Below are 23,985 nucleotides of genomic sequence, written 5' to 3' on the forward strand. Positions count from 1 at the left end.
CGGCTATTTCATAAAATTGTTAGGTTGGCTGAAAAAAACGTTGCGCTCCAAATTTGGCTCAATTCCAACCAGTGTTGTAGTTTGAAAATTTTGAATTTATTGTAAAAAAAATTGGGGAAAAAAATTCTCTGGTGAAGTCACGAAAGTGTTAAGTTGTCTACAAATACTAATACCAACTAACTAAAACAAATTTGACTGAATTCTAACCCGTACTGTGAGCGAAGTTGCTTCATTTCATTAATAACTCAAGGATTACCCACCGTCCATGCTACTTTTTCAAATCCACAACGTTCAACTGCAATAACTTCGCACTGTATTTTTAGACAACTTAACAATTTCATGGGGTAGGTAGACGGTATAATTTGTAATTTTTTCATTATTTATTTCATAATAAATTCGAGATTTGCAAACTACAATAGCTTCACTTCTGCCGGTTGAAATTGAGCCAAATTTGGTGTGCAACGCTTTTGTTATCCAACATAACAATTTATTGAAATAGCCGCAAACATTTGAACTGTTTTTGAACTACCCTATTGTACATTGTCACTAATCGCTAATCCTTTCAGGTGATCGATATGATATCAAACGGCCAGACGTTGAGCTGCCCGGACCAATGCTCGTCGAGGGTGTACTCCCTGCTTCGCGAATGCTGGTCCAACGACCCCAACAAAAGACCCACCTGCAAAGTGAGTATCTCCCCCCCACACTTGGAATTTAGCTGTGCGTGGAACCGACAGGCTAGATGAGGTGTCCTTTGCAATCTATTTTACTCGTGACATCGTAGTCCTACTGTGACGTGTCGAAAATAGGACTTCACGAACAGAAGTGATCGAAGTAGTCACAATTTTTACTCAATTGGAGAGGGAGAGAGAGAGAGAGTGAAAAGCTTCTTGTAGGTACAGAACTACAATTGGATAGGATATACATATTGTAACGAACCCGGATATTTTCGGCTGGCACTCGTCAGGGGTAATCGTCAGCAACTAGTAGAGAATTGATGAGAACATTTTATATCAACAATCTTATCGAGTAGTAAACGTCGAATATCGATACAATCTGCTGACACCAATTATTGGAATCACAGCGCGGCGCGCCGTACACCTCGCTTCGTCAATTCGCTCTCGTCCATTCATTATAATTTGATAGATATTTGAAACATCCGCCACTTAACGCTAACGCGCTGACTCAGGCCAGCCACAAGTGTTATGATGACTCACCCGTTCAGGAACTGCACGCGAAGCTGTCCGGGTGGGAAGGCGCGTCATCGACTCGGATGACGTCACAACTGGCGCAGGGGATCCATCGGCAGCTGAACAACGTGATACACGAAGGCCAGCAATTCCAGTACACGCCGCCGCAAGGCACTGTGTAAGTACAGTCATCTCGTTAGGCGCAGAGGTGGTCAAAGCAGTCTGTGTTGATGCTCAAGTAAATGCGGGAGTGTCGTTCCAAATAGAAGTAGAGGTAGGAATTGTAAGATGTGTCAAAACTACTTCTAGTGGAAGTATAAAATGAGAGGTTGAAAAGGGCTCAAGTAAAGTTCGTCCCCAAACCGCTTTCCAGTTTTCAAAATTCAAATTTTAAAAACCAAATGTGTAAAAATGTTGAAGAGAAGTAGAAGTAGTGACAAAGATAAGCCAATTGTGTAGTTTTTTGAAAACAATGATCGTGTAGAAGAGGAAGTACAGTAACAGCATAATGAATTGTGTTAAGTAGTGCAAATCGGCTGGATTAGTCGTTTTCCAAAAAAAATAGTGCAAGTATGCTGAAATTAGTACATTTTTCAAAAAAAGTAGTGCAAGTAATCTGAAATTATAACATTTTTCAAAAAAAGTAGTTCAAGTATGTTGAAACTAGTACATTTTTCAAAAAAAGTGGTGCAAGTATAGGCTGAAATTAGTATTTTTTTCCAAAAAAACTAGTGCGATTAGGCTGAAATTAGCACTTTTTTCCAAAAAGTAGTGCAAGTATGCAAAAATAGTAGTTTTCGAAAAATGATCAAATAGAAGTGGAAGTAGTGTACAAAATTCCACTTAGTAGTTTTATCCTCAAAAAACTGCTGAGGTAGAAGTGGTACTGTAAAAACATAATCTCTCGTGTAAGCAATGCAAGTATGCGAAAACTAAGTATTTTTTCCTGTTTAAATAGCAGTGGAATAGTTTTACCAAAAAACTGATCAACCGCAAGCGACAGTAATGTAAAAACGTAAACAAAGCAAGTAGAAGTAGAAGTGGGAGTACGCAAGTACCGAGAAACATAACCATTGAGCACAAGTAAGGAAGCCCACTTGAGAACTCTGAGGAAGAGAGTACTTCTTTACTATCGAGACCACTGACCACTGAGATCACCTCTGGTTAGCATACATCGCATGTAGAACCCCACCATGTGAGATTCTCATTCGCTCGCAGCATTGACGGATTCGGACAGCCATACATCGCCCGCCAACCCGATCCTGTCGGCAACCCGCACTACTCATCGCCCTCGCCGGCCTCGTCCGGAATGGTATCGCATGCCCCGCCGACATACCCAGGCTACGTGCAGCAACCCGCTTTTCCTCACGCGCAGATCTACCAGCAACAGCAGCAGGTCCACTACGCCAGACCGCCGCCTTCGTCATACCCAAGCCGACAGAGTCACACTCATAGCAGCCGAAGCACCGACAGCGGTGGGTCTTCAGTGAGAAACCAACACCACAACGGGTACAGGAACCAGACAAGGAGCTCAAACACTCAAATTTACCAAAACTCGCCTCAACCACAATACCACCAACAGCAACCCGAGTACGAACAAGCACACGGTACTCCAGACAGCGGCGTGCACAGCACGAAAGGCGTCATGCAACCTCAAAACCACGACTATCATCCGGAGTCTTCCGGATCGCCTGTTCCACCTCCGGGAGGCCAAAGGTCGCGGCCTGGTAGCGAATTCGTAAACACAGGATTGGAACCGATGAGAAAACCATCGTATAACGGGAAACCAGTTGTAGCACCTAAGCCGCCGTTATCGCCTTATACCTCAGACAGAGCGAGGGCGAATCCAAATCAAGGACAGCTTAATCATAATCATATCGATAATGCACCCAGAGGTGAGATTAATAATGAAAGTGACATTCAAGGACGTAACGGTACTTCGTGTGACTCTGGTCTTCCAACGGAAGACGGGGAAACAGATTCTGGCGAAAATCAGCCGTTTTTGTCCGCCCCCGCGCCTAGGGGTTACGCGCCTAATAAGATGCTGCAAGTTTCTGGCTCTATGTCGTCGACTGTGTCCGGGTCGACTGCGGCTACTGCTGAGTCTAGGTTGACGGCGTAGGTTGTAGAGTTATGAGATCTTTTTATGTCCGGTAGTTGGTCGCGGTTGATAAGATGGTCGAAATGCGAGTATACGAGATGAGAATTATCGACGCGTTGGATTGACAACGAATATAACGAAATGAAACGTGTAGACTTGCGTATTGGAGGTAGGCAAACATACTCCTACAGATCGAATGTTCAAAGTGTTATGCGAACCTTGCGATGCTTGGAGATATAAAACTATTGGCGGCTGTGTAAGTTCCTATTAGTAACTCGCGCCCCGGTTCAGTTTTGAAATTGCAATGTACGTGGTGGTGAAATTACGGCGTCCCGTGTCGGTTAAAAGTTGGACTTTTTGCGCTACGCTTTACGCGATAGGACGCACAATGTAGCCGTAAATAAATTGCTTTTGTATAAAGTATTCCCTCGCTTTTCCTCGTAGGCTTTTTGGCTATGTTTTATATGACTGCGCTCGTATATTTATCGAATCGCTGTTTTTGGCGGAGGAAACGTGTGCTTTGGCGGTGATCCGGCCCGTTTGCTTGATACTGGAAGTTATGCGAACTTGGCGATTTCGTCAGTATGGTTTGTGAAAGCTGATGGGTACAGTGTTTTATTGGAAATATTGATATTTTTCCTTTTGCTACGTTCTTACTTTTACATTTTTGTAACTAATCAAATGTCTGTTTTGAGCTTTGTTTAAAATATAAGATGCGCAAAAAGTGGCGGAATCGAATGTACGGGAGAAAGGTAGAGGAGTGCGTCGGCGCCATGTGATGTTAAAGGCTGGTGTGCACATTAAGACCTTGAAACCACGTTGGCGGTGGTGTTCACTAGGCTTAGTGGTTAGAAGAAGCGGAATGATGACCATGTTACGACCAGAAAGCGCGCTATTACTCCGAAGTTTGATTCCCGATTATTATGAGCGGAAGGTTGGTGTCAGAACTAAGTCTGCGCATCTTCACATCGATAAAATAATAGTATAGGCCTACAAGCAAAGCGCGTCCTCTGGAAACCTGCTGGGAATTAGAAAGGTGACTAATTTTGGTCTTGAACCGGTGGTAAAACTTTCAAAAGATGTTTGGGTGACTTATTGGCGCGGAAAACAGCTTTTGTCCGATTCCCCACCGAGCCGTCGAAATTTATATAATTTCCTTGCTCAACTTGATTGACAAGTTTTCAGAGACATCACCAAATCCGTCATATTGGTGACCAAACTGTAGTATATAGTATTTTATTCTTCAAATTGGAAAATAATTAGTATTTGTAGTTCTGGTGATGAGAATAATACAACCATGCCCCATCAACCGATCCCTGTTCTGTAACACCGAATATTCGAGGACTACGAAACCGCCACCAAGACATGTTTGTTTATATTCGTAAGCGGAGCCTGGATAATATATAGAAAAAAACGAGCTAACCGAAGCAGAGTAGCCACAGTCCTGTTGAGAGGTGGTCAAAGGAGTCGCAGATGATCATGACCATGAAGCAAAAGAGAAGTCTTATGCAGACGGATAAAACCAAAACTACTGTGGCGTCAGCAAAGGTATACCACCTGTATCCTTAAAATGTTTAGGCCTATAGAAGTCCCTCATAGGTGCTCACTGCTCATGGTCAGCTATCTATAGTCCAACATAACCACGTCAATCCTTCTCAAAAGCTCAACACACGCAACGTCGGGTTACATTTACTGTTCTATGCAATATATAGGGCGGGCATGAAAATTCAAAAATATCAGTAATCCTACAACGGTCAGCACCTCCTTAGTTGACGCAAGGTACAAACGCACTATACAGTAGATCAGATACAGGATTATCACGACAAATCCTAAACTGTTGGAACGACACGGCGTCGAAAAACAAGCAATAAAACACCGCGCCACCTAGCACCGCAGAACGTTGAGACAGTATTTGGAACATGAAATTTAGAAATACAGAAATGCTATCGCTTCCATAAAAATAGCATCGAGCTAAAAAACATTAGACTCAATCTTGCACATTAGAGACTAAGCCGTCCACGGGGCGGGATGAGAAAAGGTATATTAAGAACGAGATAAGTCATCGACGATTACGTCTTCGTCGGAGTAAGCCGACATCGGCGGGCAGGTGCACACCAAATTCTGATCGCCGTACACGTCGTCGATGCGACCCACGCTCGGCCATATCTTGGAGTCCGGACGAATGAATGGCTGGTAAAATGGGATAAAATGGAAAATTGGATTCGGGAAGATTGGATTTGGAAATTGTGGACGTATATGGATTTGTTCTAGCCGGATTTGGATTTAGACATAGAATGTCGGGGTTTTCCCTTATTTCATGCAACTTCCGAACAGAAACTAAGTGTACAATTGAATAAGACATTCCTATTGAATGTGGCGAGATAGCGTAGTGATACGTTCCACAGCTGCAGCTGAGGGTTCGAGTCCGACCGAGGTCGACGCCGGAATGCCTACCAAAGTGTTGGACGTCCATCTAGTCTCCTCGCCACATGATCCGCGTAAGAGGGGTCTTAAGACAGCCTAGAAGTGGGCTGTGCTACAAGTCGGTTAATATGGAATCATAACAAAGAATACAGTACAGGCCTGGTGTAAAATGACCGATGCAGTCGAAACACCATGAATATTAAACAACAACAACATTCCTATTGAAATAAACCTGATCTAGTAGGGCATTCAGAAGAATATTGTATTATCAACAATATATTATTCAAATGTATACTGAAGATATGTATCTCCAAAAGTCTCTAAGCCTAATATCTACGTACCTTTACTTTTTCGAAGCGATCAAGTAGGTCTGGCCTACGACTTGTACAACTTATTAAACCGGCTTTGACTACTTCTACTGAGTTTTTTATGCAGAACTATTTACCCTTTACACATTGGATTTTGTAAGTAGAATGTACTTTAGGATTGTTTAGTATACTTTTATGGGTGAAAATGTAACAACTGGGCGAGATGTCCGCCGTATTACGGTAGATAGCTATTTGTGTGGTGTAGTCACTTCCGATTAACTACTAAAGGTCTGCGATTACGCGACCAACTCTACTCCGAAAAAGCGATGTGCTTTGCTACCTCTGAACACGTCGAGATCTTACCAGTGGGAAAGCAGCTTTAGCTCTGGAGTAGGGTTTGTCCCATCCGTCGTTCAAAACAGAGGCCATCGTATGCGGCGCCATCTTCAACGGGTTGACGTTCCGGTCCATGTCGCCGCGTTCAATTTCCGAGATTTCCTCGCGAATGGCTGGAACAGAAACACGAAAAAATGTCTAGGCATTCGTGCCACGCGGGCATGACGAAAAAAAAGGAATCCTGACCTCAAAATTACGGGTCACAGGCGATTACTGTCAGTAATGAAGTACTTTTAAGTTTTTAGAGATACTCCAGCAGTATTTGCCTATTTACACTACTTGCACACGCGGTTTTGTTAATTCCACATCTATTCAATGTTTCTTTAGGCAGAGTAAATAGTTTATACGATTTGGATTTTGTAGACGGTAGTTTAAAATATGTTTTCAACTCTGTTACAAGTGAAAGTGTAATAAATACCGTCCAAAATAGCCCCGTATCACCTTCAATGAATATTGTTTTCAGAATTTGCACCTCTTTGCAATATCATCAGTCGGGTAGCGTTAGTCCGAAGATGCAACTCGTAACTTCGAAAGTAGGTACCTCTGATCAACTGCTAGAGTAAGCGATCCCTCCATCAAATCTACTTCTTGAAATGACTTACTTGAATACTTTAAAAAATTTTATTCGAAATAGTCTTGACATATCTGGGAAGCTGCTTCTTCTACTTGTAATTGAATACAGATTTACAATGCTACTATACTTCCACTGAGTACCACTGCTTTCACCACCTATGTATACAATATACTCACAAATAAGCGAATCGCAATATCTGTCCAGTTCTGCTTTATCTTCGCTTTCAGTCGGTTCCAACATGAGCGTGTTTGTAACGGGCCACGACATAGTAGGAGCATGAAATCCGTAGTCCTATGCAAAGACGTTTATTCTGTAAAACCTTGCCATAGCAACTTGGTTGGTTTGATTACCTGCAACCGTTTGGCAATGTCGACGGCTTCCACGTTGGCAGCTTTCTTGAAAGTCCTGGCGTCGATTATAAACTCGTGAGCGTTGAAACCTTGTTTTCCACGGAATACGATCTGTAGAGGACAAATATATCGAGATCGATTGCATAAGGAATTAATAGTACTGATACCAGTAAACTAAGGTGAATTTTATATATGACAGACCGTACGCGGCAGTGTTGATGTCCTCTTATCTGTTCATTACATAGCATTGTGTATTATGTATCGCATTGTATACATCTTTTTGATATCATAAGTGTCCGAGAAAATGAAACAGTAGAGCAGGCTTGGGTGGCGTGACATAATACTTGAGATTTACAGAAATTTAATGAACCACAGTACCAAGGCCTCCCACATTCGAATATTACCTGGATTCATGTAGCAAACTATTTAATTTTGGCTGTAGAATAAGCCTGAAATATTATAATACGTTTTAATCGCTATGCCATGTTTACCGGTAATTTTTTTTAGATTTGGATTCACATTTTTCCCATTACCACTTTCAATTAGCAACCAACCAATCTTTCAAGATTTTGAGTTTTTTATTTGTCCAACGCGCTCTGCATCCTTATTGATGTACCGTAATAATACAGACATACATACGTTGTAATGCTTCTCCAGCCTCTTCGCCATGTAATTCGCATTCAATATTGCGACTTCGGATGCCTCTCTTAGGCCTTTGGCGCCCATCATCTGCACAGAAATAAACATATGAGTGCCATCTCCGTAAACAGCGAGGAAATTGTCAAGGACAAAATGCGCCACCTGCACACGAGGGACAAAAGAATTTTCAAAAAAGTATGCAGGTCATCTCAAACCACACAAAAAATACTGCCACCGACACCAATTAGGTGTTAGTCGGTAAATTATCACAGACGGTCAGGCAGACATGGTTGGTATTCAAGCAGAAATAGGGACTTCCAAGTAAGCAAAAAACAATGTGTTTTAGGCCTAGTTTTTTCGGAAAAATCGAAAAATCTAAAGTAAAAGTAGTCTAAAATCATAACCAATTGAATTAGTAGTACAAGTAGGCAAAACTACCTGCGTAGGCTACTCCAGAATTGTAGTAGACTATGACTGATCACCTCAGAAAAGTATACATCAACCGCTGCAATACCCCGAAATCACCCACCTTGACGTAGGCCCAAGAAATAGGCAAGATACACGACGAACCCCAAGGCGCTGCGCTTACAACTCCGAGCGGGGTTGCACCGGGAAACAGGGACCCAGGCGGCGGCACCACAGGGTGAGTCGGCAGGAACGGAATGAGGTGCTTCTTCACTCCGATGGGACCCATGCCGGGACCCCCGCCTCCGTGGGGTATGCAGAACGTTTTGTGTAAGTTGAGGTGAGATACGTCTGATCCGTAATCGCCGGGTCTGCAAAGACCGACCTGAGATGGTGGTTGAAAGCAATTTAATGAAGAGTAAAATCAGAAAACGGATTAAAACACAATTCCTCAGTGCTAACCAGATAATTTTTGTAGGCAGTAAAGTCTTCAAAACTGCTACAATGTACACACAATGAGTCAAGTATTGAGAGACTATGACTTTGAGTAACAAACATAAATGTTCTTCACGTTAAGAGTTATTTCATCAACAAAAAATGTTGTCAAGAGACGTTCTTCAGTGGTTTGTAACTCGGCATCCAACACATGTTGCAGAAAACTACGCACGTTCATTGAAACGGCGTTTTTGTGAGATAGTGATCGACCTGGGGCATTGCCACAAAGCGCTATTAAATAGAAATGGTCAAGAAGTATGAATTTATTTTCAACGACATGAGACAGGCATTATTTTCCTTGCGGTGGCAAGAAATAGATTTTAAACTTATTCCTATCATGATGTCATAAGAGACAGTACCAGAATTCATGACTGGACTCGAAGTAATACACGACACGGAATCGAATCACCCAAGTACTAAGTTCATTTATCTGTTTACAATTTTACAATTTACGCACCTGAGCATTCATATTCGCCCCATCGACGTAAACCTGCCCGCCCAATTCGTGAATAAGGGCACACGTCTCCATGATGTCATCCTCAAACACGCCGTTCGTGGATGGATAAGTCAACATGATGGCGGCGAGAAAGTCGGCATATTTTATCGCCTGCGATACAAAATGCTCAAGTGTCGCATTTCGTGGTGTCAGATGCTCCATTGTCAGGCAACGATTTATCATACCTTGGTCCGCAGGTCGTCCAAATCCACCGATCCTTCCTTGCTGACCTTGACGGGCACCACTTGCATGCCGCACATCTGGGCTGACGCCGGATTGGTGCCGTGCGCCGAGGTGGGGATGAGGCAGACCGTTCTTTTCATTTCGCCTTTGCTTCTGAGGTAGGCGCGGATCGCGGCCAACCCGGTGAATTCACCCTGAGCGCCGCTGTTGAAAACGGAGTACACTCAAACGAAAGAGTAACGAAACAGTCGCGTCATAGCCAGGGATGACAGATAGCCCTGGGTCTTCATAGCCAAACACGTCGATTTCGAAGGCCGAACAGACTTGAAAATGGCCAAAATCCGTTTTTTAAGCGATTTCATAAAGCAAAGTGTGATCAGGTATTGGTATTACTAGTTTCACGAATGGTATTTCTTAAACAAGTGAAAGTAAATGGTAATATCATGGCATAAAATCTTTGGTACTGCCATAAAATGCTTCTTTTTGGGGTCAACCGTCAGAAAATACGTTCACATTCTAACAATTTGGCAACACATGTCAAGAACAAGCGATAGAATTAATTCAAATCGAGCGGTAATGACCTTCTTAATTTCTATAAGCTGAGTGGCTCTTGGCTTGGGCTAGATTTCAAACATCAAACTAGTAGTGAAACCGTACTGCATTGGGTATTTTCGGTATTCAAAGCGAGGAATGAAAATTCCCAGCATCCACATACTTCCGCGACTTCAAAAACACAGTGGACACTAGCTTTACAATCGTTCTCTGATAGGGCGCAAGGTACAAACTATGTGTCAGGACAAGTCTCAAGTGTCAGTGTTAGACATTATTAGCTATGGAACAGGTAAATACCTGTTAGGTTGAAAGCAAATACTGTCGTATCCGGTGATTTCACAGAGATCACGTTCCATTTCTTTGAAAAGTTCTTGATACCTGAAAGAAAGACATGATAAATACGCATATCCGATATCAGAAAGGGATAAGACGTTAGCGAAATTGACTTTGAACAAGCACAAAAAATTTGCACGTTGAAATCACAAGACTCGAACATCGGCCTGTCTTGGATCGCAAATTCATAAATTTATCAGTACACATCATTTACCCTCTGGCTTGATCGAGTGGCGCAAACGGATGAATATCAGCAAACTCCCTCCAAGTAATAGGCTCCATCTCGGCAGTGGAATTGAGTTTCATGGTGCACGATCCCAATGGAATCATAGAATGGGTGAGAGAGACGTCCTTATTTTCCAACTTCTTCATGTACCGGACGATATTGGTCTCTGAGTGGTGCCTGGAATAGTCGATGAAACCATAACGAGGGCAGCGTGTTTTCGAGAGGTGCCGCATTGGCTGAAGTGATCACTTGAAACCACTTGTCGGTGACCCGAATTGTTCTTGCTAATACAGCCAGGTCATAAAAGTTTAGAGCCATCTGTGCAAGCCAGGAATAACATCAACGCTGCAAACACTGGTTTCTATAGTGGGAATACTGCAGTTAAGAAAGTTCACACACATTAAAGGTCTACTTTGCTTCTGATATTTGCGTCCAAAATACAACAGCACTAGTTTCAAAATCATTTTTTTGAAGCTTGTTGGCAAAATCCTGTTACATCTCAGATCTCTTTGCACCCGTAATAGACCCGCATTCACAACCGGCATGGTGGCAATATTCAGCGAACTAGAATATAGGTCTATAGGCCAAGAACGGTTCCTCTTAGTCTTGTGTTAAATTTCCTTTTTTGTTGTACTCGTGATATAGTGAACGATATAAAGCGGAAATCTGAGAAATTTCTATCATAGATGCTAAGGTTGGAAAACACAGGTATTTCACAAAAACACTCAGAGAGCTAGAAGTTACTGAGAGTTGTATTCTAACATGAACCTCTGAACTATCAAGGTTAGCATATTGAACACAAATGTAAATCGAATTTTTGCAACACGTACTGACACTGATGTACTAGATTGGCAGTTATCAACGATGGCACTTGAACCGCGATGATAGTTTTTCAAGCGTTTCAATGGTCATTGGTCGTTTTGCACCTGCTTCTCCATATTCTCATACCTGATTCAGATCTTACCGAATACGTAGATACAGAATGCGCAAAGTCAAGAGCAAACGCACCGAAACGCTGGTAAGCTAAATATTACGAACAGACGCGATGAAACTCACATGTTGAAAATTTGATGTGTTAGAAAATCGCTGGTGCGACACAATGGCGAATTGCCGATGCTGCCCTCCAAAATTTGAGGCATGTCTTCGGAGAGTTCCTCCTGTCGAGAAAATATATTTGGCATCACTGCTTTGTGATTATGTTAAAAAGCAGATTTCTGAATTCTGATTCGAATTGCTACTTATTTGTAGAAAGAACTGGTAATGATCAAAATAAGTAGCAAAGCGCGCGAAGAAGACAAGATGGATTTGCCTGTAGATTTTTTGGTAGTCGCAACAGATTCAGAGTGATGAATCTATATATAGGCTAATGTTCAGAATAGCGAGTGTCATGATAGAGATACCTTCAGAATTGTTTGAACCCTAACATGACCCTAACCTTAACAATAGCTGCTGTTTTTAATGCCTCGTGATTTTTGAATGCCTCGCCTTTATAACACCTGCTGTTTTTCGTTACGTGACATAATATCTTAAATGAATTGCTATTGAGCCTGGATGGCATATATATAGTACTTAAATGGTAAAATCCTTTGAAAAAGTAGGCGATCACCCACAAAGTTATGCATAGCATTGTGATTTCAATCATCCTTACATTTGTATATATATATGTTCTATAATCCTTAACATACAAGACTCGAGAGCAGTATTCGAATATCGTTACATTTGGTCACGCCACCCAAATAACGGTATTCATCACCACCAATATTGCCCATATTCTCACCCAGACACAAAAATTCACAGCCCATAAAAGAACAGACAAATCCTAAGCCAAAAACTTACAGCAGTCTTCTCCCAGCCGAACACATAAAGCAGATCGTTCAGGTCAGAATGCTTGATAGTTTCGTCTAACGCGACGCCGACCTGGACATTACAACATCGATTACGTCCTGAACTGGAAATAGCAAGTCAAACGGTAAGGCAAACCTGTCCGTTGTCGTACAACCGAAGGTTAATCTTTTTCTCCCCAGCCCGAAGCAAGACCTCTCGAACGTCGGCCATCAGTTGAACTTTGAGGGTGTCGAAGAAAAGGGGATGACGAATGTAGTGGCCAGCTTGGCGGATTCCTGAAAAGATGTGAAGTCGGTCGCGGCACCGGCTTTTATAAAAGTTTGGGGCCGGGATTAAACTGCATATCACGCGCTTCTTCTCAAATGGTCATCTTTTTAGACTGCTTCTACTTCTACATAAGTTTTTAGGCAAAATTACTTTGTACTTTGAGAAGAAGAAAATAGTTTGTGGCTACGTTTGCACCACATTTATGAGTGAAAATGTTATAAATATCCAGTGATATAGCTTTTGTACCATGGTAACTCAATATAGATTCTAAATTTTGTAGCGCCATTCAACGTTTTATATAAGTCGCTAAAATCCATTCTGCAAAATTTGAAAATAATCACCTCCGATGAACTGCTAAAAGCATGCCATCCCGCGACCAAATCTACTAAACTAGGAAACTGCTACTCCTACTTATCCTTGAGTAGCAACGCTGTCCAGTGTCCACGTCTGGTCAGGAGTCAGAGTTGTAGCAAAATAGGACGGTAATTTTTAAGTACATTTAGTAATGGGGAGTCAGACATCAAGAGTAAGAGAATTAAAATCGATACTTGAATTAGGTTTTAGCACTCAAATCATTATGCTCCACCCTAGTCACAAGTCGGATTCACGACTTCGAACGTACCATGCGCCAAGAGCAGTGTCCCGTGATGTACCCGCATCGCCAGATGCCTGAGCTCTTCCGGTCCGTGGTAGACGGCATACATGGCTGACATGTTGGCGAGAAGCGCCTGCGCCGTGCAGATGTTGGACGTGGCCTTGTCTCTTCTGATATGCTGCTCTCGAGTCTGTAGAGCGAGTCGGTACACTTCCGTTCCGTGAGAATCTCTGCCAACGTATCACGGTGTTAGTAGCGCTTAATTGATTTTAGCTTGATCGATTCATCAGTTATCCGATATCAGGCTCAGTGGGAATATCGGGACAGGCTGACTCCAGTTGATATTTATCGGCCTGTATAATGGCACCGAGTTTCAAGTGGTGTTCACTTCTTGGCGAAAATGCAGGAAAATTGTGTTTTCCGAACCAGAATCTAGAGTCTTATACTAAAAAAAGGAAGAGCTTCTTGGGAGGTTCAGAACTTCAATATACAATTGAAAAGTATATTCATATTGGACTGAACAGTAATATTTCCGGCCGACACTCGTCAGAAACTAGTAGAGAATTGGAAAGGACATATTCTTTCCTATTCAAAATGAATGTACTTTCCAATCGTATAAAAAATGAAGTTTGTATCGGATATATTTTCGAATATCGTCACAAGGTGAAATACATCACATTTTGCTGTCGACAGAAAACATCGGCTTAATCGACAAGAATATGTAGCGATGTAGTCTCAAAATTCAGATATTAAGTTACACAAATACTGCTACAATTTTTTGACACAAGCTACTGAATACAAATGTCACGAAATCTAAGTTGAGAGCCGAGTTCAATACATGAGGCCTCCAAATCTCGACCGCAAAACATTAAATTTTATTATATCACACCACCACGAGTAAACACCTGTCAGGATGATTTCGGCAAATAGGTACCGTCATGTTATAACATCTTATAAACAAGAAAAATGAAAGCTAACCTTGTCACGCCGACCACTCGCCCGGGCATCAGTCTCTTAAACTGGTCTTTGACAGCGAAAAACGCAGCATGCGGACCTCCATAGTTGAGTGGGACACCAAACCGCTGGCCCGTCCCGAGAGCAATGTCACACCCAAATTCGCCAGGTGGCTTCAGCAAAGTTAACGCAAGCAGGTCGGTGGCACAAGCAATGAGGGACTAAAAACAAATTGATTGGTCGACATTAACACCAGGGTTGCTAGCATCGAACTATTTTACGGTATGTTTGGAACCTGCCAAAAACTCATAAATTCATCGTACAGAACTGAATGCAGCAAAGTTTTCAATGTCACAAAACTTATTTAATATAATAGCCTACATTATAGTATTATATTGTCCATGTACTGGTAGTGCTTGAGATTTGAACTTTGCCGACAGCAAACAGTCCTTCTGAATATATTTCAGTTATAAAAGATTATGGCAATGAATAAAAATTTATGGTTCAGTACCCGCCACTTTATCGCTAGTAGTATAGTAATATAATTTTGCGAAAACAGCCCACGCCATGAAAACAACACCCAGTGAGCGCATTCTGATGATATCATAGCCAATAATATTTGCGCCTAAACTCTAGTGGCATAACAAAGCAAAAGGTAATCGAGACAAACGCTTGGTTTCATCGATCGTTTGGGGTGTCAATAATAAAAAAAATCGCAGAATAAATTTCATTTCCAGTCACTTCTATCGTTGGATAAATATTTGTTCAGTGTGAACAGACTACCGATATGTCTATTGATACCGTCACCGTCGCAATAGCCTCAAAACAACGCAAACTCCTAAGGACAGTCCATTTTAATGGCATTCAAATTCAAAGAAAACGCAGTCGCGATATAGGATTGGACATGGTTGGAATTGGAACCATCTTTTACAGTCCCGTAAAATTTTTAATGTTTCTCCTAATTTTAATTCCATCAAACCAATCAGCTCAAATTGAAATGAAAAACATGAACATTACATATACAAAAGTCAAGCCCTCCATCACTCTTACAACAGAAGTGGTAAAAGCAGCAGGCGTTGCTACACAAGGGGAAAGTAGAAGCAGATAATGAACATCTGAAAAGCACCCAGAAGTCTGTTTGTTTCAAAAAGTAGATTTGAAACGTACAGTGCATAGGATGTAGCCTTACCCCATTCTCATGCGCTTGCTCCACAAGCCCAGTGAAGTCAAAAGCACGTCCCTCCGTGTCTGGATACTGAATAAGAGCGCCTGTGAAATCCCGACAACTGAAATCCATCTTCTCCAATTTCTCCACAAAAACCTCCGTACCGATCAATCTGAAAACCGTGACACATTCAAATAAGTAAGCAGAATATACAAACAATAGAATCCTCCATAGTAATCTTACTCGGCTCGGGTCTTGACGACTTCTATAGACTGAGGATGAACATTTTCGTCGACATAGAATTTATTTCTCTTATTATGCCGGAAACACAGGGACATGGCCTCTGCGGCGGCAGTCGATTCATCAAGCAGAGACGCATTGGCGATGTCAAGACCTGTGAAATAATTTAAACTGTAGTTTCGCGGAAAGCTTTGTGCTCTAGTTTGACTCTTTACTACTGCGAAATTTACGCAATAGCAATTTCTTCACAAAAACTGTGCAATTACAATCACCATTACGGTACCAATTCCTAATGTTGAGATGATAAGCCATGCAACTGCAAGCATATGCATGGCACGCAGCTTAACAGCAGTATTTAGATCTTGTCGCAAAGTATTACAATTTTGTATGTCGATACAGGTTGTGTTGAAAATAACAACTGCATGCTTTGACAGTATTAAACGAATGGACATTTTCGACTTCAGAGATCGTATTCTGTAGGGACGTTACTCATAGGAGGAATCATAGCTATTTCCTGAGTTGCAAATAATGCGCTACATAGGATATATAATTCCTATAACACAAAGGAGCATATTGATGTAGTTTCCTAAGTAATGTGAAGATTCGTGGCCTATCAAAGTACACATTGACTTGAATTATTCTTTGGTTACGTGATCATTTTTGAGGTGAAAAACCAGGTAAAGCAAGTATGTTACGGATCGTTATGTAAGTTCTGATTAGATTTGTATCAAATTCGATTTTTACAGAATTGATAATTGCCAAGATTTGGATGTTTTGATGGACACAGATACATCTGTGGAAAGTCAAAATAACAGATTATATACACGGCCAGCCTGTCCGTCATAAACACTGACACGAAACAGCTGATACCGGCATTACATAACCAACAAACACCCGGGGTGCAAATATTTGCATAGCTTCAACAAATATATTGCACAACGGAAAGAAAACAATTCATATTAATGTGTAAATAATTGAAGAGCCTAAAAACTACTTGATAAATATTAAATCGTTGTCGCTGACGTCAGAGTTGTGCGTGATACAGGAGTTGACCTCGTGTCTTACACATATGACACATTTAAATCAAGATGACAATCACACTCACCAGTTAAATCCACTACCATGGTTTGGTAATTCAGAAGACTCTCCAGTCTGCCCTGGGCCAGCTCTGGTTGATAAGGTGTGTATGGTGTGGACCTGGAATTATTACCATAAATTAAATCTGCCATGTACTATAAGCTGATTTTATCGAATACAGTATATGAATGATTCTGTTTTTTTTTTCAAATCAACACATACAGTCACCTATGCTACTAAAAAAGCGATAAATAATGTTTTACGATGATATTAATATCCAATACATTTTAGAATATATGGTGTGATCTTTTTGCTGCAACATCCCTTATCATTACAGAAACTTACCATCCCGGATTCTCCAGCATGTTCCTGACAATTGTCCTAGGAACCGAACAGTTATGATAACCCATTCCGATATAGGAACGCCAATCGCTTTGATTCGTCTTGGCCAAATTATGAAGTCTTTGCAGGATTTCATTTTCACCTAAAACACCATAATAACATATTTGAAGCGAGACACATGGTAGTAGGCCTACATTACTCCAGTATACCATTGAATTTTATATTCATATTGAAATATACACGAATATTTCCGTGTTGTATTCGTCAGGGGTAGAATAGTTGCTGACGATTACGGTGAGCGAGAGTCAGCCGAAAATATTATTTCAATATGAATATGCGAGTCGAATGACTAACTAATGTAGTTCATACGTTGCAATGGCCAGGGCAGGTCCGTTGAATGTTATGCACTTGGTTGTTTGCGTGAAATTTCCCGCGCTAGACATAACGAAAATACAATTGCCGACCGACTCTCGAGAGTTAGTGCGGTCACGAAGTCGCATACGTTGCAGATAAACTAAATAGTAACAATGAAGTCCGCTTAAGCATTTCCTATTTTGTGGCGAGACATTATAGATTACTAGCCCACAAGGTGGCTACTGGATAGTTAATGGATGGAGATTGTGTGTACGCCTGTACGGGCACTGAAGTTTATTTGAGTTCATTGCCAGCGTTCCCGATATGAGAAAGTATATTTTAGAGCCTGATTCCTCGCCGCCTCGAGATAATCGAGCGACTGGGAGCATCGAAGCGTCAAGTTTGTCCAGCCAACCGCATGATTGTTTCGCAAAGACCAAGAAAAAACATTTAAAAATGTGGTCGTCTCGGCCACTAACGTAGCGCGTGCTCGATAAGTCGCCCTACGGGCCCCATGTCGTATTACGGCAGGCCTCGAATGCGTGACGCCTGCCGGCGATGCGCGTGAAGAATGTAAGCCGTATTTCCACGAATGTCGACTGCATTATTTTTGCAAAGTAAACTACTTCCGATCAGCCGCGCGGCGCAATATGTTGTGGCACTCGCGCTGATGCCGAGCAATGCCAGAATGACGGTTCGCAATTTTGAAACAGAATCCAAAACGCACACACAAGAGTTGGTCGCTGGGTTATGTTTTACCCGGATTGAATGCAACGTTTACATGGTCGTTACTTCAACTTACGCCTCGTGCGTTTTGGTTTTGACCAGCGTTGCCAATGGGGTATCTGCGGTATCGGTTTTACGTGCGGTTTAGCGCATGTAACATTAATTATAGCGTGTTCTGAAAAATAATTAGCGTTTCACTCCACTAGACTTGATGTGTATCATCCTTGAGCTGCAAACATCATGTATATTGGTGACCGTGACATCAGCGACGGAAAAATCATTGGCCATATCAATTACGAATCTAAGGGTGTAGTACAGGAGGCTTGTCACCTCAGAAATCTCAGATGACTATAGCCTACAACTTCGGTTTTAGCAATTCTTATCAGTTCAATACACCACAAAAATTGCGATACAATGAAAAGATAGGAAGATGTCGAAACGACTTGGCCTTGGCGATGTAAAGAGGAGGCTTGAACACTTGCACAGTGCACACTGAATGGAAAGTAAAAGATAATATAGAAAAGCAAGCGACAAAAAAGAGGTGGTGCGTCACGTAAGGCGTGATTGAAAGGTCAGGTCGTGGTCCGGTAATCTTGAGGACGGACTAGCATTCATTTAGAAGAAATTGCTTGTATTTCGACTTGAATGTGGACACTGGACATGTTCGTCGACTTTCGGATAGGCGGCGGGATACTGTTCCACACGTCAGCTCCGGCATATTTGACAGAGATAGAGCGATGATCTTTTCGGTGGATCATATGATAATTGGACGACGTGGACGCGCGTGTGTTGTTACTAGTGCGCTTTTGATTCCGAGGTGAAGAAGTCATTGAAATATTCGGGGAAATGACCGCAGTGGAACTGATACATAAACTTGGCGATTTCTAGCCTGCGGAAGGGGTGTGTTGCGCGACCTACATAAAAACATGTTATTTTGGTTATATACGAATCCGAATTAACGTGTTATCCAAACAATCGCGCGGAAAAGCTTTCGTTTCATTCATACGCTCGTACATCGAAGGAGTCATATTATGGCCGCTCGTTATGTAACGTGTATTTTTACACCAGTGAAGCGTAGACGAGAGGTCGAGAAAAGCCTGACCATTGGTGTTTCGAGACCGCTCTCAGTCAGGAATATCTAGGAGTTCTAGATATCCCAACTCTCTGCCCTTGGCAAGTCGGCAACTACCACATTCCACGCTTGCACCAATGCAGAGTCTTGATAAATCATCTTCGCAACCATTTCAGGATGACACGACTCTGATATCGTGACAATTCCGATATATCGAAGTCGCAAAAATCATCGGTTACCATAGACGTTGGCACTTGGTGAATTCGGTATTCGAAATGTAATAAGTATTTTTATTATGGAAATCAAGTTAGTTTACGGGTTTGGGCCGCAACGTGCCGAATTCGACGATAACAAAATCACAACCTAAACAAATCCGTCTGAAAATTGTGGATCTCGAAATTTAGTACCGTAACTAGCCAAATGTAGAAGACAGGCTGCGTCGAATTGAGCTGGATGCTGGACTCGAGTTAGTTCTATCGCTGCCCTCGAATAACCCACACGTTTGATTTTGAGGTAACGCGCCCATCAGAAGGTGTGCGTGTGCGGCCGTCAAGATGTATGTCAGCACTGCAGGGATATTGGGGTGCAGCCGGGCGTGAACGCCACCGCGCTGTTGATTGGACGAACATGTGGGCGTGAATCGCGATCGAATGCCCAATTCTGCTGAGCCCCTATTGAACTGTTATAGAACAAGATATCTATTATTATCAACAAAACAATCTGCACTCAACCATATGGAACAATTCACGGAATTAAATTTGAGTGGGTAATATTTGTCGACAATTTAAAATGATGGATCCAGTTCTAATTTGTAGGCCTGTGCTGGTGATGCTAAAGCAAGTCTAGTATTTAGATTTGGTCTAGTGCAGTGGTTCTCAAACTTTTTCAGACATGCCCCCCCCCCCCTTATGACAGTAAAAAATACCCCCCCCCCCTTATCGTCATATCAAAAAATATTAAAAAGAGCAACCAGAATGCTATCAATCCCATCGTATAGTTTGATGGTATGGAAGGTCATGAATTTTCATGAGAATTTTCAAATATGAATTACACAGAGAGAAATAACTATGAACTAGAGGTAAATTGCACTAAGCGCGAAAATATTCAGTTGACTGCAGCTCCGTGCCCCAATTAAGATGCTTTCACGCGCCCCAGTTTGAGAAGCACTGGTCAAGTGCCATCTATGATGACACTAGAGCAGTAATAATGATTTTGGAGTTCAAAGAATGATCTTTTTATTGGTCACAATGAAAATGTGGGCAGCTAACATCATCCCAAATAATTGCTGGACCATTACTATTTTGTAGCGCTTTGCGACCATGGCGAGGATCGATCACTACTTGACATACATGTCGTTCCACGAATATTCATAGCATTATGCAATATGTATTTTGGCGCTGAGATACGGCTAATTGAGGTTTTAATATTCCAATGGTGGAAATGCAGTTTTGAAACTATATTTTTCGTTGATAAAATATTACTGTTCCTGTGAAGGTATATATTTATCTCAAATTCAAGTCAGAAAATCAAAATTGTGGAGGTTATATGTTCAATGCAGAGGATCGCGTCTCGCACAGACTGTGTTACCCTCAAAACATGTGGAAATGTTGGTGAATAATGATGGAATCAATTCAATTGAATAAAAATTCTTTTTATAACTCCGAGCTGGGCGAAGAAGTCATTTCTGTGTATATTATTTCAGTAGAGATGCTTTACCAACATGTATAACTAAAAAGGGTACAGTCTGAAAATAGCAAATTTATGCCGAGGAATGGTTTGGTTACCACTGTGCCCAGGTTTGTTTGTGTCAATAGCCCAGTCTTTTGTAACAAAAACTGAGAAATGGTGCATTGTGAGAGTGACAGGAATGTCTAATAGCACTATAACACAGCAGTGCGGACAGAGGGGCATTTTGGTCTACTAGCTTGATGAATTCACTCGTACAACTGACCAGGTCTATCGATAAACTAACTTCCGCCGGGCTGAATAAGTCAAATAGAATGTGAGTACTATAGCTCAAAAAGTATAAGAATTGGATTACAAGTACTAGAAAAACAGAAACGTTCAAGTACATGAAACAGAGAAGAATCAGTCTGAAGTACAGACCACATAAATATATTTGAAGAGCTTCATGGAGGTACAGAACTTCAATATGCCATTGAATAGTAGCCTATAGTGATGTTGAAATGAATCCGAATATTCTAGGGCGATGCTCGTCAGGGGTAATCGTCAGTAACTAGTAGACAATTATAAATATATGTATGAAATATTTAGCTAAAATGTTATCAAATTATTGTTGGACAGACATTATCTTTTAATACCATTTAAAGCAAATCAAAGAGCGTACATTCAATCAATGTTTAAAATTCACAATATTTAATTCCTGGATTTGCCATAGACTTGTTACTTCATGCCTAGCTACATGCAAACAAACGCTAAAATTAGGTGCTTTTCAAACACGGAGAAACACGCAAATTGAGTACTTACATATTGGTTCTTCCAACTTTAGCTCCCTCGTCAATCTGATATTGCTCGGTATTGTTCGATCCACTAATTCCTCAATATTCTAAAAAAGGAACAGGTTAACCACAAGTCCAGTGTCTGGGAAAAAAATTATCGAGTAACACCTAACAAGACATAGGCTACCGGTATTTTATTCTGTGACTGCAGCGTAATTAGACACAACAGAGTAAACAGTTGCAGATCTTAGTGGAGTGGTAATTATTGTAAGATAATTCAGCATGCAAATTGCAAACCTTTGTAGTAAACAAAGAGACTCTAAGAGGTACAAAACTTCTGTATACCATTGAATAATATATTCATACCGGAATAAACACGACTATTTTCGGCTAATACAGTGGTAATCATCAGTAAGTAGCAGTAAATAGTAAATTTATTACCTTGACACCCAAGCAATCAAGCATTTCTTTCTGCTGTTGCACAGTAGGGCCGATATGTCGATCAGCAAAATTATCATGGTTCGGGATTAGAGCTTTCAAGTGTTTGTTGTCTTTGGCATCAGAAGATGCGTTCCTCGAAACTCCATTAACCCCCACTATCGATACGGGTGAAATGGGTTTCTGGAAGTACCGGTACGTTGCTGAGGTCAGCAATGCTTTCCTTGATGGTGTTATCTTCCGCAAATGTTTGATGGAATGCATATTGATGTGGTTTCCACCTTAACAACAAAGAAGCTACGCTACATCTGCAATCACGCCGATATGTATTGATTTTACACATCCACAAATCAGACCCGTGGATTGGAGTGGCTACTGCCGGTACATGTTAAGGTGAAGCTATCCTACCTGTGTGCTGTCCCTACGCAAATTCTCCGTGTTTTTTTTACCCTTCACAGCAACAGCATATTGAAAAGCGTCCTCTATTAGCGACACACAACCGGACGATCTGCACAGAAACGCACTTGAATGGGAGCGCGTGAAGTACAAAAGTGAGTTTATATACTTCGGTGAGTAAAAGGAGAGAATGTTTATCATAGTAACCAGTCAACCGTACGACTTCAACATAGACTCACTCGCGCTACATGTGGCCATTATGACTTGATTTATTGACGAAATTTTCATCATATCAAAACACCGATCGATTGCGAGATGATATTCCACACTACAAGCCTGGCATGCTTGATAAAGCGTTGCGACAGCCAGGATAATGGACAGGCTGAACTAAAAATACGCCATAAACGACTCAAAATTCGTAATGCGGTCGTTCGAGCGCAGTTCCTTCATCCTCCCTGATGTTCTTTTGCGGCATATACACCGACTCATGATATACAGACACACGATCTGCGCATATGCATACCATGAGTGCATGATGTGCATATGCCGCTGGACAAGGAAGTGCATATATAGCCTTTACGACTTTCTAAGTCATGCACCACCCTCCATGCTATCCCAGTAATGCATGAGCGCCAAGCAGGGAAGCCATGGATACCAGTGTTACTAATCAGGTCTTTGGTCTGACCCGGCCGGGAGTCGAACCCACGACCTACCGATCAAGAAGCCGGACGCTTAACCATTACGCTATCTTGTCGGTCGGTCTTGTTTTTCTATGTCCAACTGGGCTGACTGTCAGTTATTGTATAAAACTACCAATTATTTAATCCAGTTTCTTGTTTTTCGAAATGTTGAAAATTGGTCATTGATTTTTGAAAATTTTCCAAAGGGGTCACGGTTCCAAAAACCTTGGGAACCGCCGATCAACACTAACGCATGATACTACAAGTATAGGTGCAATTTTCGAAAATAATATACTCAGTTTACCGTGATACAGTGGGGGTGGCTCACTAAAAACTGATGCCAGCATATTATAAGACTACTGTTTACTTTGCAAAATCCATAGTTTCAAAAGAAATTAATTTCGCGAAAACAAATGTATGTAGTCATACATGACCACTTCAGTAAGTCCAGGCAAAACGGCAAAGTCCTCGAAAAAAGTAGTAGTTCGATCATCACTGACCACACGTGTATAAACCATACGTACAACGCATGCTATGCTAGTTTGCAATCATCATCGGGTTTTAATACCGATGCTCGTGTCGTTTACTAAGGTTTTGAATTTATGTAAACCTGCATAATTTGCTGACTGCGAATTAGGGCTGTTCAAAAATAACTTTTTTCCAGATTAAATTTAAAAAGAATTTTCCAAAATTTTCTGTCAAC

General features: G+C 41.5%; 3 protein-coding genes across 3 annotated transcripts in view; 1 reads left to right on the top strand and 2 right to left on the bottom strand.

Annotated features, from left to right (window-relative positions):
• LOC145438844 (inactive tyrosine-protein kinase transmembrane receptor ROR1-like) overlaps positions 1–4,015 on the top strand; it is a 48,244-nt gene extending 44,229 nt beyond the window's left edge. The window contains exons 16-18 of the mRNA XM_080316207.1: positions 567–686; positions 1,226–1,368; positions 2,409–4,015. Of these exons, the coding sequence (XP_080172333.1) occupies positions 567–686; positions 1,226–1,368; positions 2,409–3,312 (1,167 nt within the window). The 3' untranslated portion in view covers positions 3,313–4,015. The remainder of the gene's footprint in view (positions 1–566; positions 687–1,225; positions 1,369–2,408) is intronic.
• Positions 1–23,985, bottom strand: part of LOC145438846 (uncharacterized) — a 186,410-nt gene that overhangs the window by 152,365 nt on the left and 10,060 nt on the right. The gene's annotated exons all lie outside the window — the stretch shown is intronic.
• Positions 4,965–22,774, bottom strand: LOC145438845 (glycine dehydrogenase (decarboxylating), mitochondrial-like). Its single transcript, XM_080316209.1, has 22 exons — positions 22,615–22,774; positions 22,210–22,487; positions 21,797–21,875; positions 17,161–17,299; positions 16,844–16,935; positions 15,742–15,892; positions 15,523–15,670; positions 14,358–14,554; positions 13,407–13,609; positions 12,653–12,792; positions 12,509–12,589; positions 11,729–11,829; positions 10,661–10,849; positions 10,411–10,491; positions 9,564–9,765; positions 9,340–9,489; positions 8,512–8,772; positions 7,983–8,072; positions 7,344–7,454; positions 7,170–7,284; positions 6,387–6,532; positions 4,965–5,481 (listed from the first exon to the last, which is right to left on the bottom strand). The coding sequence occupies exons 2-22, from the start codon at positions 22,468–22,470 to the stop codon at positions 5,335–5,337; spliced, it is 3,084 nt and encodes a 1,027-aa protein (XP_080172335.1). The 5' UTR covers positions 22,471–22,487; positions 22,615–22,774; the 3' UTR covers positions 4,965–5,334.

This window comes from Botryllus schlosseri, chromosome 5, assembly GCF_051294905.1.
Source record: "Botryllus schlosseri isolate E-star chromosome 5, Bs_hap1, whole genome shotgun sequence".
Taxonomy (NCBI): domain Eukaryota; kingdom Metazoa; phylum Chordata; class Ascidiacea; order Stolidobranchia; family Styelidae; genus Botryllus; species Botryllus schlosseri.